This window comes from Salarias fasciatus, chromosome 8 (genome assembly GCF_902148845.1).
Source record: "Salarias fasciatus chromosome 8, fSalaFa1.1, whole genome shotgun sequence".
In the NCBI taxonomy this organism is placed as follows: domain Eukaryota; kingdom Metazoa; phylum Chordata; class Actinopteri; order Blenniiformes; family Blenniidae; genus Salarias; species Salarias fasciatus.
The window spans coordinates 10,957,223-10,977,978 of NC_043752.1; the positions used below are offsets into that span (position 1 = coordinate 10,957,223).

General features: G+C 44.0%; 2 protein-coding genes and 1 long non-coding RNA gene across 4 annotated transcripts in view; 1 reads left to right on the forward strand and 2 right to left on the reverse strand.

Annotated features, from left to right (window-relative positions):
* Positions 1 to 20,756, reverse strand: part of prkcea (protein kinase C, epsilon a) — a 42,599-nt gene that overhangs the window by 21,011 nt on the left and 832 nt on the right. For both annotated transcript variants that reach the window (XM_030097801.1, XM_030097802.1), the window contains exon 2: positions 7,374 to 7,730. In XM_030097801.1, coding sequence (XP_029953661.1) covers positions 7,374 to 7,730 — 357 coding nt within the window. The remainder of the gene's footprint in view (positions 1 to 7,373; positions 7,731 to 20,756) is intronic.
* LOC115393051 (uncharacterized) lies at positions 1,670 to 20,244 on the forward strand. Its single transcript, XR_003931921.1, has 3 exons — positions 1,670 to 1,681; positions 14,659 to 14,660; positions 20,146 to 20,244. It is a non-coding gene; the product is annotated as an uncharacterized LOC115393051 (long non-coding RNA).
* On the reverse strand, positions 13,392 to 14,804 carry six3b (SIX homeobox 3b). Its single transcript, XM_030097818.1, has 2 exons — positions 14,068 to 14,804; positions 13,392 to 13,540 (listed from the first exon to the last, which is right to left on the reverse strand). The coding sequence occupies exons 1-2, from the start codon at positions 14,760 to 14,762 to the stop codon at positions 13,402 to 13,404; spliced, it is 834 nt and encodes a 277-aa protein (XP_029953678.1). The 5' UTR covers positions 14,763 to 14,804; the 3' UTR covers positions 13,392 to 13,401.

Genomic DNA, 20,756 nt, shown 5'->3' on the forward strand with positions numbered 1-20,756 from the left:
TTCCTGAGCCTGAAGTTGAGAGAGAAATTAATCATCAGATACATTACTAACAGACGTGAAGTGAAAGACATTTTCTCTGGTCTCTTGGTTGTAGTAAATCTCAGCTGCACGGGAGCAAACCGGTGCCGATACTGAGCGTCAAACCGTGGAAAGGCTACGCTGCGTGGTCTTCATGCCTCAGAAGCTTCCGGTAGCCTCACAGCTCTCAACGTCCAGCCTCATATATTTACATGTACACAGAGGTTATGTCCACAGCTCGTCTGCAGCTCTTTCATCACTCCTGCCTCTTTTCCATTTCTCTTCCGCCTTCCTCCACCTGCCTCAGCTTCAAAAGCAAAGTGCATAAATCAAAGCTCATGACCGCATAACCCCTTTTAAATAACTGATTTTCCATTAGAGCAGGTTTAACCCTTTAAAGGACCTTCGATAAAATTATTATACATCAGTTTTAAAACAGTGCTATGGGACACTGAAGATATGTCAAAGAAAGAATTCAGCCTAATTATTTCCTCAAAATATGATACACTACTCCAATACAGTTTAATGCCAAACATCAATGCAGACAGTGACAAATATTTGCGTGTGACAACAACATGCCTGTGTCCATTCAAGCTGTGGACGACAAATGCAAATAAAGATTGTGCTGTTGAGATGCAAAGAGAAGCTTATTTGCTCCTGGTGATATTTTCCTCTCTGATCGAGATATCGCTGCCAAAGTGGGAAGTATTTGTGGCACCGGTGGGAGCGATACAAAACACTTAAGCTGCGCAATAAATCGCACAATAAATAAATCGCAAATTTATGGTTATTAGAACATCAGCATATCATACAGTAGATATCCCCTTGGTAAATAACATTAATCAAATTAGTTTTTTACACAAATTAACAAGTTGCACATGAACAAATTAACTTTTTGCATGATTGTCTTATCATAAAACCTCCTGCATTGCGTTCATATCAACAATAACATCTGCTCCCTTTTACATGAGGAGCTTATTTAGTAACAAATTATTACCACAAGTTGACTTGTAATGACTTTTTGCATTTCTTAATCACGAACATGCCGTCCTAGCAACACAAATACCTGGGCCCGCCTGACCCACCATCACGGTGTGTGTGTGCGTGTGTGTGTTTCTGTTCCCTTCATGGCACAATCAGGTGAAAGAGGAAGTGGGTCAGTTAAGTCATTATACTTACACATCTACTATTGTCATACCTTTAAAAACATAATCTGGATTTGTTTTCAACACATCAGGTCTGAAATGTGTTTTTTAATTAAAATAATTATTCCATTTTCATCATGATTCAGTGTCTCTCTCAAGACAGATCCAAAAATACTATACACTTGTGGATTTGTATAATGTGTAATTGTTAACAAAATATTGCAATTCAAACCCTTCTGCAGCAGGAAGTTAGAAATCAACCAGACTTTCTGAAGTTTAGTGATATGAAATGAATCTTTAAGCCAGGACAGTCAAACACATTAGTTCAGGGGCAGCACACAGTTCAATTCCATCTCGAGTGGGCCGGACTGGTAAAACTGTGCCGTAATAAACTCTAAATTTAAACTTACATGATGAAAATGTCAATATTTATGCAAAAAAAACAAATCAATTCCTCCAACCCCCCCAACCCAATCTTAACATAAAGCCAATTTCAATACTTTGTGTTGCAAAACACAGTGAAACGTCCACAAAACCTCTCTGATAGCTGCTCCACTGCATGTTTTTACAAACTCACCCTGCCAGCATGGCTCTGAGGCTATTTTTCTAGCAACACGTTGGCTCTCTTTCATTCCAGCATCACTGTTGTCTCAGCTCGGGTCTCAGTGTTGTGTCCGCTACTCATAATAAATTTGTTTGAAAAAAATCAATTGTTTCTTTGACTTTTTTTTTTTTTTTTTTTTTCACGACTGGCTTGGTCCCAGTTGGAGCCTCTTGTGGGCTGGTTTTTGTGGGGACCTTATGTTTGTCATCCCCTTTTCCAAGCTGAACTTTTCCATAATAAGACTCAAAGCGTGCGCACCGATTAAGGTTGTGTTGTTTCAGGGAGTGTGTGAGAAGCGGTCACTGCTACATTGTGACTTTGACCTTCTTACCTTCAAAAAAAAAAAAAAAAAAAAAAAAAAAAGGCAGAAATAACTTGTCTAATCCTGTCCGAGGCTCGAGTTACTGAGCCCTGCAGACGGCGTCTATCTCCACACATCACTTGCACAATGATGCTGGTGAGTAAAAGGGCATTTCCTCTTAAAGAGAAACTTAGCTGCGCATAAAATCTCTCCGATCTTTCCTCCCTTTGAAGGAAGGCCTCATATTTAAATGATTATGACTTCTTAGAGAGCTGAAGAAAGGAGCCGTTTTTCATTCTTCTTGCCCCCTCCGCTCTTACTTACACCCACCGCTCTCTCCGGTGCGTCTGTGGGTGAGAGGCTGTCGCCAAGGGGACGGGGCTGTCACCGTCGCCATGGGGATGGGCTCCGCAGAGCATCTCAATTACTGAGTGGGACAATTAATAAGCATCAAAGCCTGGTTAATATTTCACCGGCGGGCGCCGAGCGGGGAACCTGCGCTCGGGTCCACAGGAGAGGTGGCGGGAGACAAAAGAGAGCGGGAAGCGGCGGCGATGGAGACAACGGAGGCCAGACGGGAGAGACGAGATGAAAGAGAGAGAGGACAGGAGAGGAGGGGAGGGGAGGGGAGGGAAGGAGAGCCTCGGCTTTCATCCGAACAGCAGGAAGATGACTTTAGGCTCAGTCTCACTGTGAGTCCCGTCTTTAGCCGGTTCATTAATGGAGAAGTGCAGCGCAAACGGCAGGTCAGCTGGGTCACAGAGATGGTGAAACTGTCTGTCATACACAACCATCCACTGTGTGTTTTCACGTAACACTGTCATAATTAATACCGGGCTGCGTTACCAAAAATGGTGTGTTCAGCTGTTGCGCTTTGCCCGTCCCAAGGTTAGATTAACACGGTTGACTCTGTGGAGCTGTGACTGTTAGTAACAGATGTCCCTGGTGAGCGTTCTTACATGTCCTCACAAATATTTCAAAGTAGCTGAAAAAAACCCCCCCTAAAATACCAGTCTTCCCCCCAAACTTCCCAGTGTTTTGCTAAAGTGGCATAATGAGCCTGTACATACTCGAGAAAATCACACTAAACACAAAATAAACATTGAGCTGATGAGGCTCATGGGAACGCTGTGAGCAGTATTTGGTCAATCAAATGAAGTAATGGACGGACTGCACTCTGGACAAAGATGGCCATGATGACGGTAAATGAAAAGTCTGGCCGCCATTAAAATGATAAACAACTCGAAGGAGGCATGTAGGCCCATTAGTATGACGATCCAATCGCGTGGTCGCTAAAATATTTCACATGAATTCAAACCAGACGCCGGTGAGTCAGACGATGACTCCGGTTATCATGAATCATGATTCATGGTTTATAGCTGTTAATGGATTTCGCTAATGTCCATGTTTATCATCGGAGGTGTAAATGTCAGATCATTTAGCAATTAGTCGATCAACTGGTGCAAAAAATATGCAAAATATGTTTGGGGTTTTTTTTTGGGTCATTCAATCCAAACTCAGATTTTGGAAACATTTGCTTGGTTTAGTTGTAGTAACAGATTAACAGATCGTTATGGTACTCAGATCATACTGTAACCCGCTTTGACCTGTTCATATAATCCACAACAGAATGTCATTTTAACGCCACGGTGACTAAAAATACAACAATAAGACATGTTATTGTACCTAATGCAGTGAAAGCTGCTTTCGCGTTCACTTCCTAGGTTCCCAACCTTGGGTCTAGGACAACCTGAGAGGACGCCAGAAATCACAGTAGGGCCTGAAGCTGAGGTTTATTTCCACTTTAGAAAAAAAAGAAGCATGTTCTAGAGTCTAGAACAGACCCGAAAAGCTGCCTTTTTTTGAGAGTCTCCTAATTTTGTAGCAATCAATCACTTTGAAAAGCACTGAGAAAAAACAAACATCAGAGCGGCCGACAGTGTTTGGCTTCACTGTCAGGTTTTAACACATCAGAGCGAGGACTGTTGGTCAAAACACGGTGTGATACAGCAGACACGTGCATCCTCGGCATAAACTCAGTTAAAAGCCTTCAACACTAACCCCGCAGCCGCTAAGGAGGGCTAAGATTAGTTGGCAGGTTGTGAAGATGGCTTTAGTGGCAACCTTGTGGTGAAATAAAACGGGTTAAAGTTGATATATTCGACGATGACGTCGCACGCGGCAGATGTTCATTTTGTGGAGGCCGAATAATGAAGCAAAAATTAGAAGGGGAACAAACACAAAAACTTCCCCGTTTCAAATCAGACAGGCTATTGAAAGTGCGATAAAGTAATCCTATAATTTCCACCATTGGATGGCAGAAGCATCGGGAGGAAGCAGATGAAAGAGGTGCTTGTGGTTCACAAGTTGAGCAGGAAGAAGGAAATAAAGAGGAGGAGGAGGGGGAGGAGGGGGAGGAAAAGTGTTGGTAAGATGAGAGAGGAATTCTCAGCTGGAGAGGCGAGGATGAGGGAGACGCGGGAGGCAGAGGCGGTGAGTAATGGAGTAATGAGGAGCGGAGGACGGAGGGGAAGCGGAGGGGACCGTGTCGCTCTGAGGCAGATGTATCGATGAGCCGGCTGGCGGATCGATGGGTTTTGGTCAATCGGCAGAGTGATCCATACGCTCTGACCTTACTTTGCATGGCTGAGGGATGAGACGCATGCTTGTGTGTGTGTGTGTGTGTGTGTGTGTATGTGTACCTATTTATACATCCCTGTGTATGCTGAAGTAATGTAAGTTACGCAACTGCATATGAATTCAACGACCTCTCAACCAATCACACAGCATGAGTTAAAAAACAACAAAAATCACAGCCTTTAATTTTGTGCAATAACGAGTTTAAATTAAAATAAAAATAAACCCTCTGGAGACATTATATGTGAGATTAATTCACCACACTGAACATTTTGTTGTCTTTTTTTTTTTTTTTTTTTTAACATTACATCACGGTCAGATGTTAATCCAGCTGAGAGCCGGGCCTGTATTAAATACTGTGACATTTAAGAAAGAACAAAAATGCCATTTACCAAAATAAATAACAGAAACAGGGACAATGGCTGCAGTCATTTATCACAGTGTTTCAAATGCCTGACAGTGAGTGTTTATTATGTGCTCTAAGATACAATATGGAGCCACGAGAGCACAAGCAAGCAGGATTTGTGGATTCATGCGTGCTGCCAGGATCCTACAGATCCTGCCAAGGCTTGAACATTGCCTAAACGTTCTGGTTCTCTAAAAAGACCAGTAAAATGATGTAGTTCACTGAGTGAAAAACTGAAGGAACCACAAAATATCCCTGATATTTAACTTCAAAATCCACTCCAAACAGTTAAATATCATCAAGTTGCTGAAAACGCCACATCCTTTGCTTCATGAACTTGTCCTAAAACTACTTGACTGAGTCTTTCATCGAACCTGAAGTGAGTCGAAACAAAATGGGCACAAGCCGTGGAACAAGATCACATGTTAAAAGTGGAGGGGAAACTCAAAGACCAGAAACAAACGGCTCTTTATGTGCTTACATACGCAGAGCGACATGTAGACCGCTAAGTCCCAATGCAAGGATGGGAAAACATGACAAACAAACAGAACTTCAGCCGAAAAGCTGAAATTAGCCAAAGACTGTCTATAAATGTAAGTCCACCTGGGCAAAGAAAGGGGCTGCTTGTACTCTATTCCAGTCCAGAAAAGCAAAAAAAAAGGTCAAATGTTCACCTCTGAGCCTGGTTCTGCGAAGGTTTCTCCATTTTAAAAGGGAGTTTTTTTTCCTTTCTGTGAAAGTTCCTAGAAATGACTGTGTTGTACTTGGCACTATATAAATAAAGCTGAATTGAATTGAATTGATTAGAACTTGAGAAGGCAACATCAGATAAAATGCAAGTTCAAACATCTTCTGTCACAAATAGAGCAGAGAGAGCTTCAGAGTGGAAAGACCAGCTCTGTCCCTGCAGCCGAAGGAGACACGATTCAGAGAAGACTTTTTTGATTTTGTCAAATGAGGACTAAACCGGACAATCTCACACAGGCTCAGTAAAAACACACCTGTCCATCCATCTTTAATACCCACTGAACCAAGTGAGGGTCAGAGTCTCAGGGAGCCAATCGTACACTCCTGCACGAAAGAAATGATGGCCTGAAGACTTCCAGTTCTCCAGTCAGTGTAAAGATTTCAGGTTATTTAGGCTGAGGTCCAAAAAAACAGACAAATGTTTCCAATTCAATCCACAAATGTTTCCACGAGTTGAAATGTGCAGCCAACTGGACTGTGATCAGCATTTTGGATGCAGTCGGCTGAGGCGGCAGTTAAAGGCACCTGTTATCGCTTTTCCATATTTTGAGTCACAAACAATGTCGCGACCAAGGGTCTTCCACTGAAATGGCCTGAAATCGAGGCAGGCTTAAGTAACTGTGCTGAGGATCAAGCTTATGCTTTGGACCAGATTGCGAGGGCCACAGAAATGTCATACTGAATATCAAAGGGCCACGTTGTTTCCAAGTATGTGCACCACATGGATAATTAGGAATTATGGCTCACATAAATTTTTCCATTAGTGGCATGCGGGCTGAAAAAGATGGGCGGCGTGGGCCACATGTGGAGCATGTCTGCTTCACACTGATGTGGATGCTCCGTTTTGACAGGCTGGTATCAGCTGAGGAAATCTGCTGATATATAAACTGGCATAGCACCAGAAAAGACAGTGAGGCTGGTGTCAAATTACTGTTGATGTTGCATGTCAGCAGGCGCAGTGCTGCTGAAAGAAAAGGTCTCTGGGACAGGAAAAGGGGAGTGTCATAAGACGGACCAAGAACAGCTCGGAGGGATGAATAAAGGACGACTGTATTTTCTTCATATTAGCATTTGTGAAAAAGATGCTTTCCAGCTGGAGCTTTAAAAACTAGATTATCCAAACAGATCCTAATGGATCGATCATAAACTTTTAAAATCAAATCCTTTGACTGATGTGAGACGCACTAACACACAAATTTTAATTTAGGGGATGAAAGCTACAGTCTGAACTTGGAGCAAAAGATATCTGCATTGGACGACGGCAAATCGAAACAGCACATTTCCGCTCTTGAGCAAGGCACTGGAATCCCTTAAGCAAAGAACACGAACTGATTCATTAACAAATGTGGTGTGTATGGAGGCCGTGGAGCCTCTCCACTGCAAACACGCTGCACAAACTCTTCATGAAACCATGTTTGACTCCATGAATATTGCTTGGTATTGAATTTCTTTGGCATGCTCAGGCAATGCGACGGCTTTCATGACCCCACACAGAATTACACAACACGCACGTACCCAGTCCTCATAGTGCCGGGTCCCGTTCTGCAGCAGGTCCTCCAGCTGGATGGTGCAGTTGGCCACAAAGTCATCGTACCCAATGGGGGCATCGTGGAAAACGGAGAGCTCCAGGCTCCTTCCCTCGCGGACCTCGGTGCAGAACTCCTGGTGCCAGGCGGGACTGTTGGTCTTGGTCCTGGTGGCGGTCTGGCCCAGCCGGGTCTGGTCCAGGTTTAAGGCCAGGTAGGGGTCCAGCAGGAAGGAGCCGCTCTTCCCCACAGCGTGACGCAGGGCCCATGGGGTGGGCTTCAAGTCCACCGCCTCACACACTCGCACCTTCAACAGGCCACTGAACACAGGCATGTCTGCAGGGAGGTGTGTGTGTGTGTCTGTGTGAGTGTGTGTTGGAGGATGAGGGTGTGTGTGTGTCTGTGTGTGTCTGTGTGTGTTTATGCTGTTCCTACTCTGGTACACAGAGTGTCTCCTTCCAATGAGGGGTCACTGCTCAGTCCTGCTACATCCCATAATGCCGCTGGCTCCGTGGACTCTCAGGCTCGTGCAGCCATATCGGAACACGGTGTTATCGGCGCTCACCGAGCCGCTGGAGGACCTCCGGTGGGCTGCAAGGCGCAGTCACAACGCAGACCCGCACCCTTCAGGGGTCGCTGGATGATCAGCCCTCCCGCACGAGCGGCTGCCTCCCTTGTTTGTTTACGGTCTGTCCCGTGCGCCACGCAAAAAAAAAAAAAAAAAAAAAAAAAGAAAGAAAGAAAAACGTAAGGAAAAACGATTCGGCGGAAACAGGCCGGGGTAGAAACTTCAGGGAGGGAGGGGGGCTGCAGGTAGACGGGCTCACGTTCACGTGAAGCCCCCGGAGCTTCTTCCCCCGCAGTCTCTCGTGCGTGTCTCTCCCGGGTCAGGGTGGGAGAGAGCGCGAGCAGCCGCGCCTAGCCATCCGGGATTGGTGCTCTGTCTCCAGCCAGCCGCGGCTCGCCCGCTCGCCCGCCCGCTCGCTCGCTCCTCTCCGGGATTATCTCCTCGCTACAAACCTCACGACAGCGTGATATCTGCCCCCGCTGGTGGAAATAAATGCCCCCGTTGCCCCCCCGGACGCAGTCTTTTTATGGGCTCACGCGCACCCCCGAATACATCACAGAGGTCCGCTCCCGTTTTTTTTCCTCCTCCTGTCGGTCCTTGCGCGCGCCCCTCGTTTCCCGTCCCCTCGCTCCTGAATCCGCGAGTGAGCGCGAGCTGCAGGAAATGCGCAAAACGCGTCACACGCGCTGCCGGGCTCATGCGCCGGATGAGAGAGAGAGAGAGAGAGAGAGAGAGAGAGAGAGAGAGAGAGAGAGAGAGAGAGAGAGAGAGAGAGAGAGAGAGAGAGAGAGAGAGAGAGAGAGAGAGAGAGAGAGAGAGAGAGAGAGAGAGAGAGAGAGGACAGATTATTCAAAATCCAGCCAATCCGGGGTGGAATAAAAGAAGTGATGTTGACTCTGTGCTTTAGGAAGGCAGAAGAAAAATAGTTTAAACACTGATCTGTAGTTCAGGAGTTAACACTTATTTCCACATTGTTATTTGTTTTCTTAATTGAGTGATCCTTAAATCATAAACACACTCGTGTGCGCACACACACATGCAAAGAGAGAAATTCTAAGATTCGTGTGGTGCTCTATATATATTACATATTCTTGTTTGTATATTCTTCTTATCCACCCTGTGGCCAAATGTGTGCAGACCGAAAAGAAAATCCTGATGTCAAATCATTATTGTTTGTTTTTTCATTAATCACTTCAAGTCTTGTCAAAACTACCAAACATTCATTAATTTCCACAATTTTAGTCATTCAAATGTCAGTTTTTGACAGTTTTCCTAATGTTTTCTGAAAGAAGTTAAACTGAACATCTAAAAATAATGTCTCTCATTGGAGCATCTGAAAACTACAATACTGAAAGAATTAGCCTATTTCCTTTTAAGCGCATTCAAATGTATTACCAATATTAAATTCAATTCAGTTTTTAACACAGCTATCAAATTTCAACATTAGTAACATTCGAAAGAGAAATTCCAACAAGCACACATCGTTTCCCATCTAGAACAGGACATCTAGTCCACTCATTGAAACAGGATGGTCAGATCACAAAGCTCCACTTCCATCCTCCAGGAATGTACAGAAACAGAGAAAAGAGAGCACACAGACCACGAGTGTTCTCCCAGCAGTCTCAAAGGAGTGCAGCTTGATTGGAAAATGGTCCACGGTAACACGAATCAGCCCCATCTGTAAATATATTCAACTGGAAGGATTTGAGCTTGATTGCAAAAGTCAAGATAATGTTATCTCCCCTAAAAATCAACAGGAGGTATTAGATTACACTAATAAAAGTGCATTTCTCAAATAAATAATGGCATAAACCTACACAATGATCAAACAAATGTAGATATTTGACGGGGGTTGTCTGGTCTTCAAACATGCAAATCACAGGGTTAGAGGTTGAGATTTGACATGACTGAAAAAGCTACCAAAGCAGGTGAAATGGTTTGAAGTACAAGTATCCAGAAATACTTCTAATTTACTCTAATGCAGGTATTTGTAATGCGTTACCATCACACCCAAGACAGATAGCAATCAGAAAAATTGTGAATAAGAGATAACAAGAGGATGCAAAATAGTCAAATTAGATTTTTATGACAAAATTGATCATTATGAAACAACACTAAGGTTTTTCTGCAAAATTATGTATCATATCTTTGAGATTTTTTTTTTGTTTTTTTTTTTTTTTTGGTGTACTACAGAAAAACAACCATGTCATCAGTGGGTATACCAGGGTGTGAGTGTTGGGTGTAACTGAAAACACTGAGACAAATAGTTCAGAAAGCCAGATGCTGATGTAACTTCACTCAGCACAAACACTGTCCTGCTGCTGCGAGATATGGTGCACACAATAAACTCAGAGGTGGGAAAAGATCCCATTTCACAGGTGAAAAGGCCCCACAAGTAGGTTTACAGTTCAATATTGTCTATTGCTGACTTGTAACATCATCATGCAGTGTCTCTTCAGACTCTTTTTAGTGTGTGTGTGTATGTGAGCGAGAGAGAGAGACCCAGGCTGTCTGTGACTGTGCATAAAGTCTAACTGATTGACTGCCTCTGCTGGATGTTTGGCCATGACACAAGCGCTCACACAAACACTCTTCGGGCCTGCGGCTGATTTCCATCCTCCCTCCCAGTCTCTCTTAAAAACACATCTATCTATCTCTCTCCCATAACAACGGAAATATTTACTGTGATTAAAACATGATGGAAAACATGCAACTCATCAATGAAATAATAAGAATGGAAAAATATTTCATCATTGATCACACACTCAGAGAAGAAAAATCAGAGAAACAGGAAACACTGCCGCCTTATCTCTGCACCATCAGCTCTGGTCTGCAGCGTCATCTGCCGGTGGCAGGACGTGACGCTCGAGCGATGACGCCATCGCGTCAGGACGTCACTGCACGCTGCATTCAGGTACTGCTCGGAGATTGCAAACATTCGTGCTCAACGCTGTTTGTTTTGACATGCATCTGTTGAATTAAAATATTTTAATTACCACATTCTACGACAACGTAGTCTGTTGATTTATAATTAATGCTAATTAAACTACGTTTTACATATTTTAAACTCCTTTTTTCCAGATTTGCACATATCAAAACAGATGATGTGGTCCCTTCTACATTTACTTAATCATTTAAATAGTTTCTGTTTTTATTTTAAATTCCTGTTTATTTTGTTTCTTGTCACATGTTCAAAATAAGGAAATGTCAAAGACATATCAATCAATCTAAAAGGTAATAAAATGCCTTAATTAATTATTTGCCCTTGTGTCTATTTCCGCTGGGTGGCGCTGCTGTGTGTACAGTGAGGACGCTCGCACGTCCTTCAGTGCAAATCAAGCCTGAAAGTGAGATAACCTGGTTCATGTAGCATATTGACATATTACGTAAATCCATCTATTTTCAAATATTTCATTTTTTTTTAGAAGATATTAATCTTAAACATGAAAAAAATCCCTAACATGTTCTTGGGGTATATAATATATCAGTCAAGCTGTATAGATGTGATTTGATTACTAAAAGGAGCCATGACTCTGCAGTGCAGTAACTCCTCCGAACTCATTGTAGTTTTTGTTTGCCAGTCATACAATGATTTTCCACAGAAGGAAATGTTTTACTGAAATCATGGGACAGATGCTTTTATCTTTTATCTACTGCATTTCATTGAATATTTTGACTTTAAAGTTATAGACATTTTATTCACCCAACATCCACACCCAGACCTCTTTTAAAGGGTGCTCACTCCCCACAAAAAAAATCTTTGCAGTCTCAGTAGTTAAAGAATAAACACCACCGTAGGATTTCCATAGTTGAAAGTATAAAACTCATTATTGAGTTTGTCTTATCAGATCCTCAAACACATCTCTAACATTATTTATTCAGTGTCCAATGTGACTTAAATCACAAAGTGGCTACATGTGGTTGAAATGCTTCTGCCATTCTTTTATGCTGTGATTCAATGTGATGTCAATTTTGTTCAAATTTTATCAGATTTTCTCGTTAGATGTATCTAGTAGTTCCTCAACAGTGGTGTAGTGTTTGGCTCTCGATATGCTCGCTGCTAGATTTTCCTCTGTTGGAGCCTGGGCTTGAGGCTTTGAGTGTATACATTGCAGGTTAAATGGTGAATGTAGGTGATATTGGGTTAGTGTATGTCTTGTAAGTCTGTCTGGTTTGCATGAGATGGAATGGTGACTTCTTCTGAGTGTATCACGCCTTCACTCATAGTCAGCTTGGCTTCAGCAACCTGTGACCCTGATTTGAACAAAGCCGTTTAGAAGATGGATGGATTAATGCGTCAAGCTATCTGGGTTTGAAAGGAGCTTTTGCAAAGAAACACATTACTCTTTCTTTTTTTTTCTTTGTTTTTTGAAGTTCAGTGCTTTGCACAATCAGGTCAATGTTTGTCCGTTGCTCATCACTGCGTGAGATGAAATAAACAGAAAGAAATGAGTGTCACTAAATATGGTTGCTTTCTTGATAAAAGGTTCATCTCTTCACGTGGCACATTCTGAATTTTCAGCCTTTATAGCTGTTCTAGTAAGCTGTAGTACCTTGTAAAGTCTGTAAAAATATATTTTACTATTAACTTTTTGTGTTAGGACATGAAATCTTACCACTACAGACGTAAAAATAAGTTTTCTCTACACTTTCTGATAACTTTTACTAAAAAATAACTGACTGTCACAACATCCCCGTAGGAATGACTTGACCCACAAAATAACAGAATGAATTGTAAGAGGACAAACTCGCTATAAACTCAGTATTGATTACACAAACCCACATACACACACTGTCCTCGGAGGGATGTTAAAGAGTGGTGGCGTCCTTAAAAAACAACTAAAACTCATATATTAAATACTTTTATTTATATAAAATACTAAAACATTTATTCAGCATCTTGTTGAACATAACAAACAACATAAAAGGATAAAGACTGCACAGTGAACTTTAAAAAAGATGGGAAAGATTGTAAACATACAAAGAGCCAGAAAGGAGGAATTCAGTGGCATTGATTGTCTACAGCAGTGGACATGCAGGAGTCCCTGTGGGACTTTGGAGAACAACTAGATGAGACATAATTATTGAAAATAGGAGTGATTTGCTCACTGGCAAGTTTGGGGTGATAAAGGTCCCTAAAATCCAACAGGGATGTGGGATGATGCCTATTTCATTGGGCTGATCGTCACCATTCAGTGATAAAGTTACAAAAAAAGAGAGATGGATTTCATGATTCGCATTCGGAAACCACCAGCAGGAAAAACAGTAAAATTCAGGATCAGGAAACGAAAGAAGAGGAGCTGCGCTGATTTGTCCTGCCTGGTGGTGACCGTTTGATTCCCTGAATATTTCTTGTCATAAAAACCCTGATCGTCCATTGTCCACTCATCCCCATTCCCTGAAGAAGGATCACGGGTCCATCAAGGTCCATTTCATTGATCAAAAGGTCTCAGACATCCAGGTCAGAGTCACTGTCCGTAACTGAGAGGAGCGTTTCACCATCGGCGCGCTCTGCGCTCCCGGCGGGACTGCAGTCTCCTCCGCTCAGCGCGCGCACTCCGTCTGAACACATCCGATGATGCTGCAACCTGAAGAAAGGGTGAAAAAGGATGTTATAAGACGATCATGTGAGTCAATCGAAACATTGCATTGTACGCAAGATGCATTGTAAAACACCAAAAAAACAAATAATCTATTTCACGGTATATTGGAGCCTCGCCTGGTGAGCCAATTTTACCATTCACGCTCGTTTTGCCTTTAGCAGCAGGGTGACTGACCTACACACTGACCCTGAAGCAAATTATGGAGAGAGAAAAGGGAGAAATGACCGACCAGGTCAAAATCCTGGAAGAAAAACAATAAAGCTGGAATTTGGGGGTAAGCTGAGTGGCCGTGCGCTTTTACGCATGAATGGGCCTTTAGCACCCAGGTTCTGCTGTCTGTAACTAAAAGCTGCTTTAACTAAAGAAGTGTGTACTTTAGTTAAATCTAAGGTTTGGACATACACAGGCAGAGGAAGTTTTTTTTTTCTTCTTTTTTTTTTGCAAATTACTCTTAGATCTTCAGCTTTGCACTTCTTTCTCTGAAAACTTTTTCGCAAGTCCATGGCACCGACCTGTTTTTGGCTGCTGCCGCTCGGTCTCTCTGTCTCCGGTTCTTGAACCAGTTCCCAACTTGGGTCGGCGTCAGTCCGGTGGCGTGTGCCAGCTCCCTCTTCTTCCCCGGGTTGGGGTAGGGGTCCTGCAGGTACCACTCTCTCAGCAGCCCCCGGGTGCGCTCCTTGAAGCAGTGCGTCTTCTGCTCGCCGTCCCAGATGGTCCTCGGTAAAGGGAACTTCTTCCTCACGCGGTACTTGTCCACGGGTCCGAGCGGTCTCCCCCGGAGCTTCTCCGCCTCCCGGTAGTGCGCTTCCAGCCACATCGCCTGCAGCTTCCCGTGGGAGGCGCGCGTAAAGCGGTGCGTCTCCAGGATGTGATAGAGCTCGCGGAAACTTCCCGTGTGATAGGCCACGACGGCGCGAGCCCGCTGCACGGACTCGTGCTCGGAGATGGAGTCGCGGCCGTCCGCTGTCACCGGGAGGGACCAGAGGAAGCGGGCCAGCCGCTCGATGTCTCCGGTCTCCTCCAGAGTCTCGCACACGCTGGCGATCTGCGCGGCGGAGAAACACAGTCCCGGGAGGGCGAGAGGAGCGCAGGCGGTGGGGGAGTCGTCCGGGGACCGGGAGCGAGGCACGACCGGGGGCCCATCCGCAAAGTGAGGCAGGAGGAGACGGGATGCGGAGAAAAAGTCGAGCGGTGATCTGAAAACCATCTGGAACACAGAGCGAAGCCGGAGCGGAGACTCGGTGCGCTTCTGGAGCGGACTGACAGAGCCGCGCAGAGGTCTGGCTCTTTAGCCCACCTGGGAGTCAGGGAGGGACCCTCACACTCACTCCTCATTGGACACCCCAGCTGATGCTGGGTTGTCATGACAGCGCTGTCAATCAAGAGGAGAGGATTTATATGCTTCTTTTTATATAAAAGGCTTTACACATGACATCTCCCCTGGACAATCTGGAGGGGTTTTTTTCCATTATTATATTTAAACATCATTACAATGAGTGGGACGGATAAGGAGAGCCAGACAGCAACAGCAGCACAGTCCCAAATAACTCTGGAAATCCAGAGTAACATTTTTATTCTGATGCTGGTCTGAGCTTTAAAATGCTTATTTATTGCCTAATGGTTGAACAGTAAGACTTTTTAGCTCTTTTTCAAAGAAAAAAAAACTTTTTTTACAATATTGAAGTTTCAGATTGAATTAATAGAGTCTGATATAAAGTCCAGGTAATCAGCTGCACAGGATGTTAAACAATATTGTGGCTTCTGAGTCTTCTGCTGAATTCAAGTTGAAACCTGATCTTTGAGTTAAGAGTTAAAATGAAGAATCCGAAAACAGCATTACGAAAGTTTATTTTCTTTTTTAACTGATGTAAAGAAGTTGAATTTTGAACTTTCAAGTTAAAATTATTGCCATTTCTGCCTTCAAAAAAGGGAAAGTTGCAATTTGAAAGAGGAGGAAGAAGAATTAAAGCGTGGACCTGACATCAGTCTGTTATCAGCTAAATCTCATAACCTCCCCGGTCCTGCCGGTAAGCTCCTTGCATCATTAATAGCAGTAATGCTCACCGTACCGGTGTGATTGGAAATCTCATCCAAACCTGAAAGCGTATGTTTCCCTAAGTGGTCTCCGGCCACTCTAATCACTTTCTAATCACTTTTCTATTTTCTAATATCCATAAATTTAGAGATAAGCCGCACTCCATCTCCAGCCTGGTATCCTGGATTAGTATCGGGCCTATACAGTCTGCTAACATTAGTGTAATGGAGCATCATATTCAATCAGCATTAACACATTTTGGCCGTCCTGGACCATATGCTTGGAGTGTGCCGCTCACTGGATGAACTCCCTGGATGGCTACGTGTGTTTTGGACATTTTTGGAGTTGCAGAACTGTTTTATTTAGGGATTTTTGTAAAGAATTACCCAGAGAGAAGAAGTCCAATTTGAGGATGAAGAACTCACAAAATGTAAAAATAACAGTAGCTATGCTGGATTTTTAAAATATTTTATCAATAGAACATCTTCACACACAAATAGTACAAATGTAATAACAACGAAAACCATACAAACTAGAAATATATGAAACAACATTGCAAATAATCACACAAAAATTACATAATTAATGATAACTACAAAAGTACATAAAAAAAACCCCAAAAAAACTATCACAGGAACAAAAATGTGAATGAAAAACTGTAAAAATACATACATTAAAGAACTAAAGTGTACTAAATAAACAGTACAAACACTTTATTTTATAATATGCTTCGACAACCTCAGTCACAGACACTGTAATTCTCTGCTGTCACCCTTTCTTTCCACATGCACCGGTGCAGATGTTTTGGGCGTGAAAAAGGGGGTCGCCCAGCTTAAAAGGGTTAATGCCAATTACCCCCAGCAGGCAGATGTCCCTTCTCGGTGGTGTGGGGCATTTGTGGGCCAGTTCTGACCCGCAGAGAGGGACATGGCTCGAACTCATCGAGCAAATGAGACACAATTTACAGACATGATTTCATATTTCATATGCAGCCAGGTTTGCTCCTCCATTCTCCTCTTCATACCTCTAGAAAAGCTGTGTGTGTTTTCTTCAGCGGATTTTCATTGGCGCTTTCAAAGGCCTCAACAAAACGACAACAAACAGCTGAAGAAGGCTCTCACACGCAGCGCTGGAGCCAGCCAAGTGGCTTCGTTGTGCTCCATCGTTCAGCTTCTCTTCTTCTCTGAAACATCTTCTTGTGGAGCCACTACAAAAGCTTCTGTCTATGGATGGATGCAGCATGTTTCTGTGTGTGTGTGTGTGTGTTGTCATTGCAAGACAATGGCCGAACGTCTACGAAGCGACAGTCACGGCCAGAGTTCCTCCAAGTTGAAAAGACAGTCTCCTCCTCGAAGCAGGAAGGACATGCCTGACATACTCCAGGAGAGGCGCTTTGTGCCGACGGGGGCGCCGAGTGTGTCGTAAAGGTGACAATTAAGTTAATTCAGCAGCGACTCCATTCAGCGGCGGGACAATCACGGGGGAAAGCAGAGCCGGCGAAAAGCGGGTGGATGACACTCGGAGGGCGGAGGAACACAGCGAGGGGACGAGCCTGTGCGTCTGCTTATTCCTCGTAAACAAAGGCTTTGCTCCTAATTAACCTCTCCAGCGACCCCCACAACTTAACACTGACCTCTTAAGCCCTGAAACTTTAACCCCCTCCTGGAGGAGGCCGCACGGCCCCCGAACAGCCCCCAAAGCCTCCTCCTCGTTAAACCACTAATCACTTCCTGAGTCTTTGTTGTGCTTTTGTGCTCTAACAGGGCTGCAGCAGAGTCCGCTGCACAATGGTACCCTGAAACTAGGATTTGGGGGGGGGGGGGGGGGGGGGGCATTGCAGATTGAGGATGAAAATTAGAATGTGGAGAAAATGGGAGGACATTGTTTCAAACGCATACAGCCTCCAATTATCTGTATTGTTGAAAGCACTGAAAAAGCATTCACAGGGAGGAAAAGTTTATCAATAAAAAAAACCACATCGTCATTATTATTAGAGCCCTGGAGAACTTTCTGTTTTTCACAAACATGACAGATGGACGCACAAACACCTCACCGGCGCATGAGCAAACAAAGATAATCAGATAATTTGACTAATAATTCCTGCAGTGCTTTCCAGGATGCACGAACGCGGCGGATCAGGACATCTGGGGCCAGATGTAAAAGCAATAATGACATGGTTATCCTGTGTTGTGTTAGTGTCATCTCTCCACTCAGGGCGACTTCATTAAAATAGCCCGAGTGAGATAAACACCGCGGCGGCCCCGGCAAACAAACACAAGGCGGCCAAAAAAATACAAACAGCTGGAGCCTGGACCAACAGCTGGATCACAGGTTTTCCTAAACAGAAGCACATGGTTATGCAAGTGTAGTGACACACACACACACACACACACACACGGTTTCTGGAGACTAAGGAAACGTGGATAAAACAGACTCCTCACTCTTTTTTTTTTTGAGAATTTATGGTTCTTATAAAGTAACAAGAACGTTTAAGAAAATCAGAGGATTCAACAGTTGTGTTACGTGATGAGACCAGTGCTGCTTGGCCGAGATTTCAAAATGTTACCATAATGCAACACTTGTGCTTTACAGCTGTTACGTTAACCTGAATGGCTTCTTTTTTGGTTCACCTTCCAACTGACGCATTCAACTTGAATAAAAAAAAAAAAAACAAGAGAGAGAGAAGTTATTTTATGTCATGTTTGGAACAAAAAAAATAGAACAAATACAGCTATTTATGATTGTAATGTACATGGAGGGGAGTGGACGGTGCAAAAGCGCAGAGATGAAGGCATAAAAAGCCGAGCGAGGAGGAAACGAGATGAAGTCGGGGTCACAGTGAGACTAAAACAAGGAAGAAAGCAAAGCAGGGCGAGGAAAGGGAGGTGGGGAAAGTGGAGGGATGCAGAGGGGGGGGGGAGGGCGGCCGGCCGGCCGGCCTCTGTCCTGTCTGGTGTGGTTGGGGGTAATCTGCACTAATCTGCTGGATGTTAACCTATCTGAGCAGCAAGATCCAGATTATCCCTCTAACAATGGCCACCCGCTCATCTGCTAAATTACTCCACTCAAAATCATATGCTGGAACACACACACACATGCACGCGCACGCGCGCGCACACACACACGCGCACAGATTCCAGCCCTCACTGTATCCCACCACCGGCTCCTTTCAGCGTCATTCAGAGGGCTGAAATCAAATTCGCAGGGATACGTTGGAGACGTGACCCGGTCAGTCTGCTTTCTCGCCCAAAGGTTACGGCCACAAGCAGATAATCCTCCGCAGTGAAAAGACAAGAGAGGGCAGTTGGAAAAAGCTCAGGAGGAGGTGGGGAGGGTGGAGGAAAAGAAAAAGATGGGAGAGATAAACAAAAACTGTGACCTGTGCTCCATGCACTAAGATGTCAAGATTGGCAGAGTTACAAAGTGTAACTGAGTTTATCTATTCAAGGCTGCAAAAAATCTGACTGTAATAATTCAGTTTCTATACCTAAAGTCGGTTGTTTTAATGCATTTGCATGAACAAAAAAAAAAGGAAAATTCCATCAACTTTAATCAAATTACTAATAATGATTTAAAAGACTTTTCTGTAGGGACTGAGCGTCCGTGCTGGTTAAACACCAAACCACAGTGAGGAGTGCACAGTGGGGGAAACACGGTGCTGAACAGTAAAGGCTGTCCATAAAGTCATTTGAAAATACTGTGTTGGTCAGTTTGTGAGTTTGTCACCTCCAGCCTGAAATATATGAAAAAAAAGTTATCATTAAACTGTCCAAAAGAGATTATTATCAAACATTCATCCATTTCTGCAAGGTATCTTTCATAAGTTTAATGAATTAGCATTATTATAATAATGTATAATAATACAATATATAAAAAATGAGGCTTCAAGTTAATGAGGACTGAGTGATAATGAGCGTCCTGACCTCTGCCTGCCAGCAGATCCACAACTGAACAGAAACAAAAGGAGCAGTTTGATTGTTCATCTGAAGAAGCATCTGTTGCATCTTTTGTCCCAAAAAACAAATTAAAGCGAGAGAGATTAAAGATGAACCCAACAGGGATGCGCCCACACGGTTTTAGCAGGTCAGTGTCGGCCCCATTGTTCGGCTCCATCAGGCTTAGAGCGGATGCTCCGGGCGAAGCGGCGGCAGGACGGCGGCGCGCTCCGCACCCCGCCATCATCAAATTAAATTTACCACCCCCGAACACACCGTGGGCATCATAATGTATCTGGATTGCTCATCACACTCTAACACACACACACACACGCTGCGCAATCCCATAATCCCGCTCCAGATTGAGAACACCTTCAAGATATGACATGATTATGATTAGGGATTATGATCAAATTATGACAGAGTGACAGATTAGACAGCGTGTGTGTGTGTGTGTGTGTGTGAGGGATGTTTGATGGTGTCAGTGAAGAAACTTTCAATGCATGAGTGATGCTGACTTTACATCTCTTTTAAACCGGCGTTTTATAAATTTGAAATCCACTTGAATTGAAGTTTGAGGTTGTGCTGTCTGAGATGTGGAAGTCGTCTCTGTAAAGCAGGCAGCCACACCGGGAGTCCTTGGCAGGTATTTTATTTCATATATAGACGCTTTCTGTAATCAAATGTGAGTGCAATCAAACAACAGCAATACAAACATTACCAATGCAGTCTGAGAACCAGGAACAGGGTTAAAACAGGGAATTCACTCACTCTACACAGCGAGCAGCTAGTAACCTCATGGACATTTTAAAAAAAAAAAAAAAAAAAAAACAACTTTCCTCTGTCAGGACAGTCTGCTGTCATGTGCACCTCCGAGCACGGTGGCGAGGAGGCGGGAGGGGGGGAGCCCACAGGAGGCCCCGCCCCTCCCGTCCCTCCTCATACCGGAAGTCCAACCAGTGATTAAACAACCGCCCTCCCCACCCCGAAGCCGTGAGTCCAACTCGCACTCGGCTCTTCAGTAATAACCTCCCATTTAGCCCCCCCCCCCCCCCAAAAAAAAAAAAAAACAGCCGTGATTATCGTCATCATCCTAATAGCATCAATAAAAATAAAATCCAAAATCATCTCCACTTGGCCGCGCGGCAGGAGCCTGTCAGTGTTCAGGGGTCCTTCGGGCTCAGGTCAGGCCCAACCAGCGGCTGTCCCTCCGGGTCCTGTAGAAAAACCA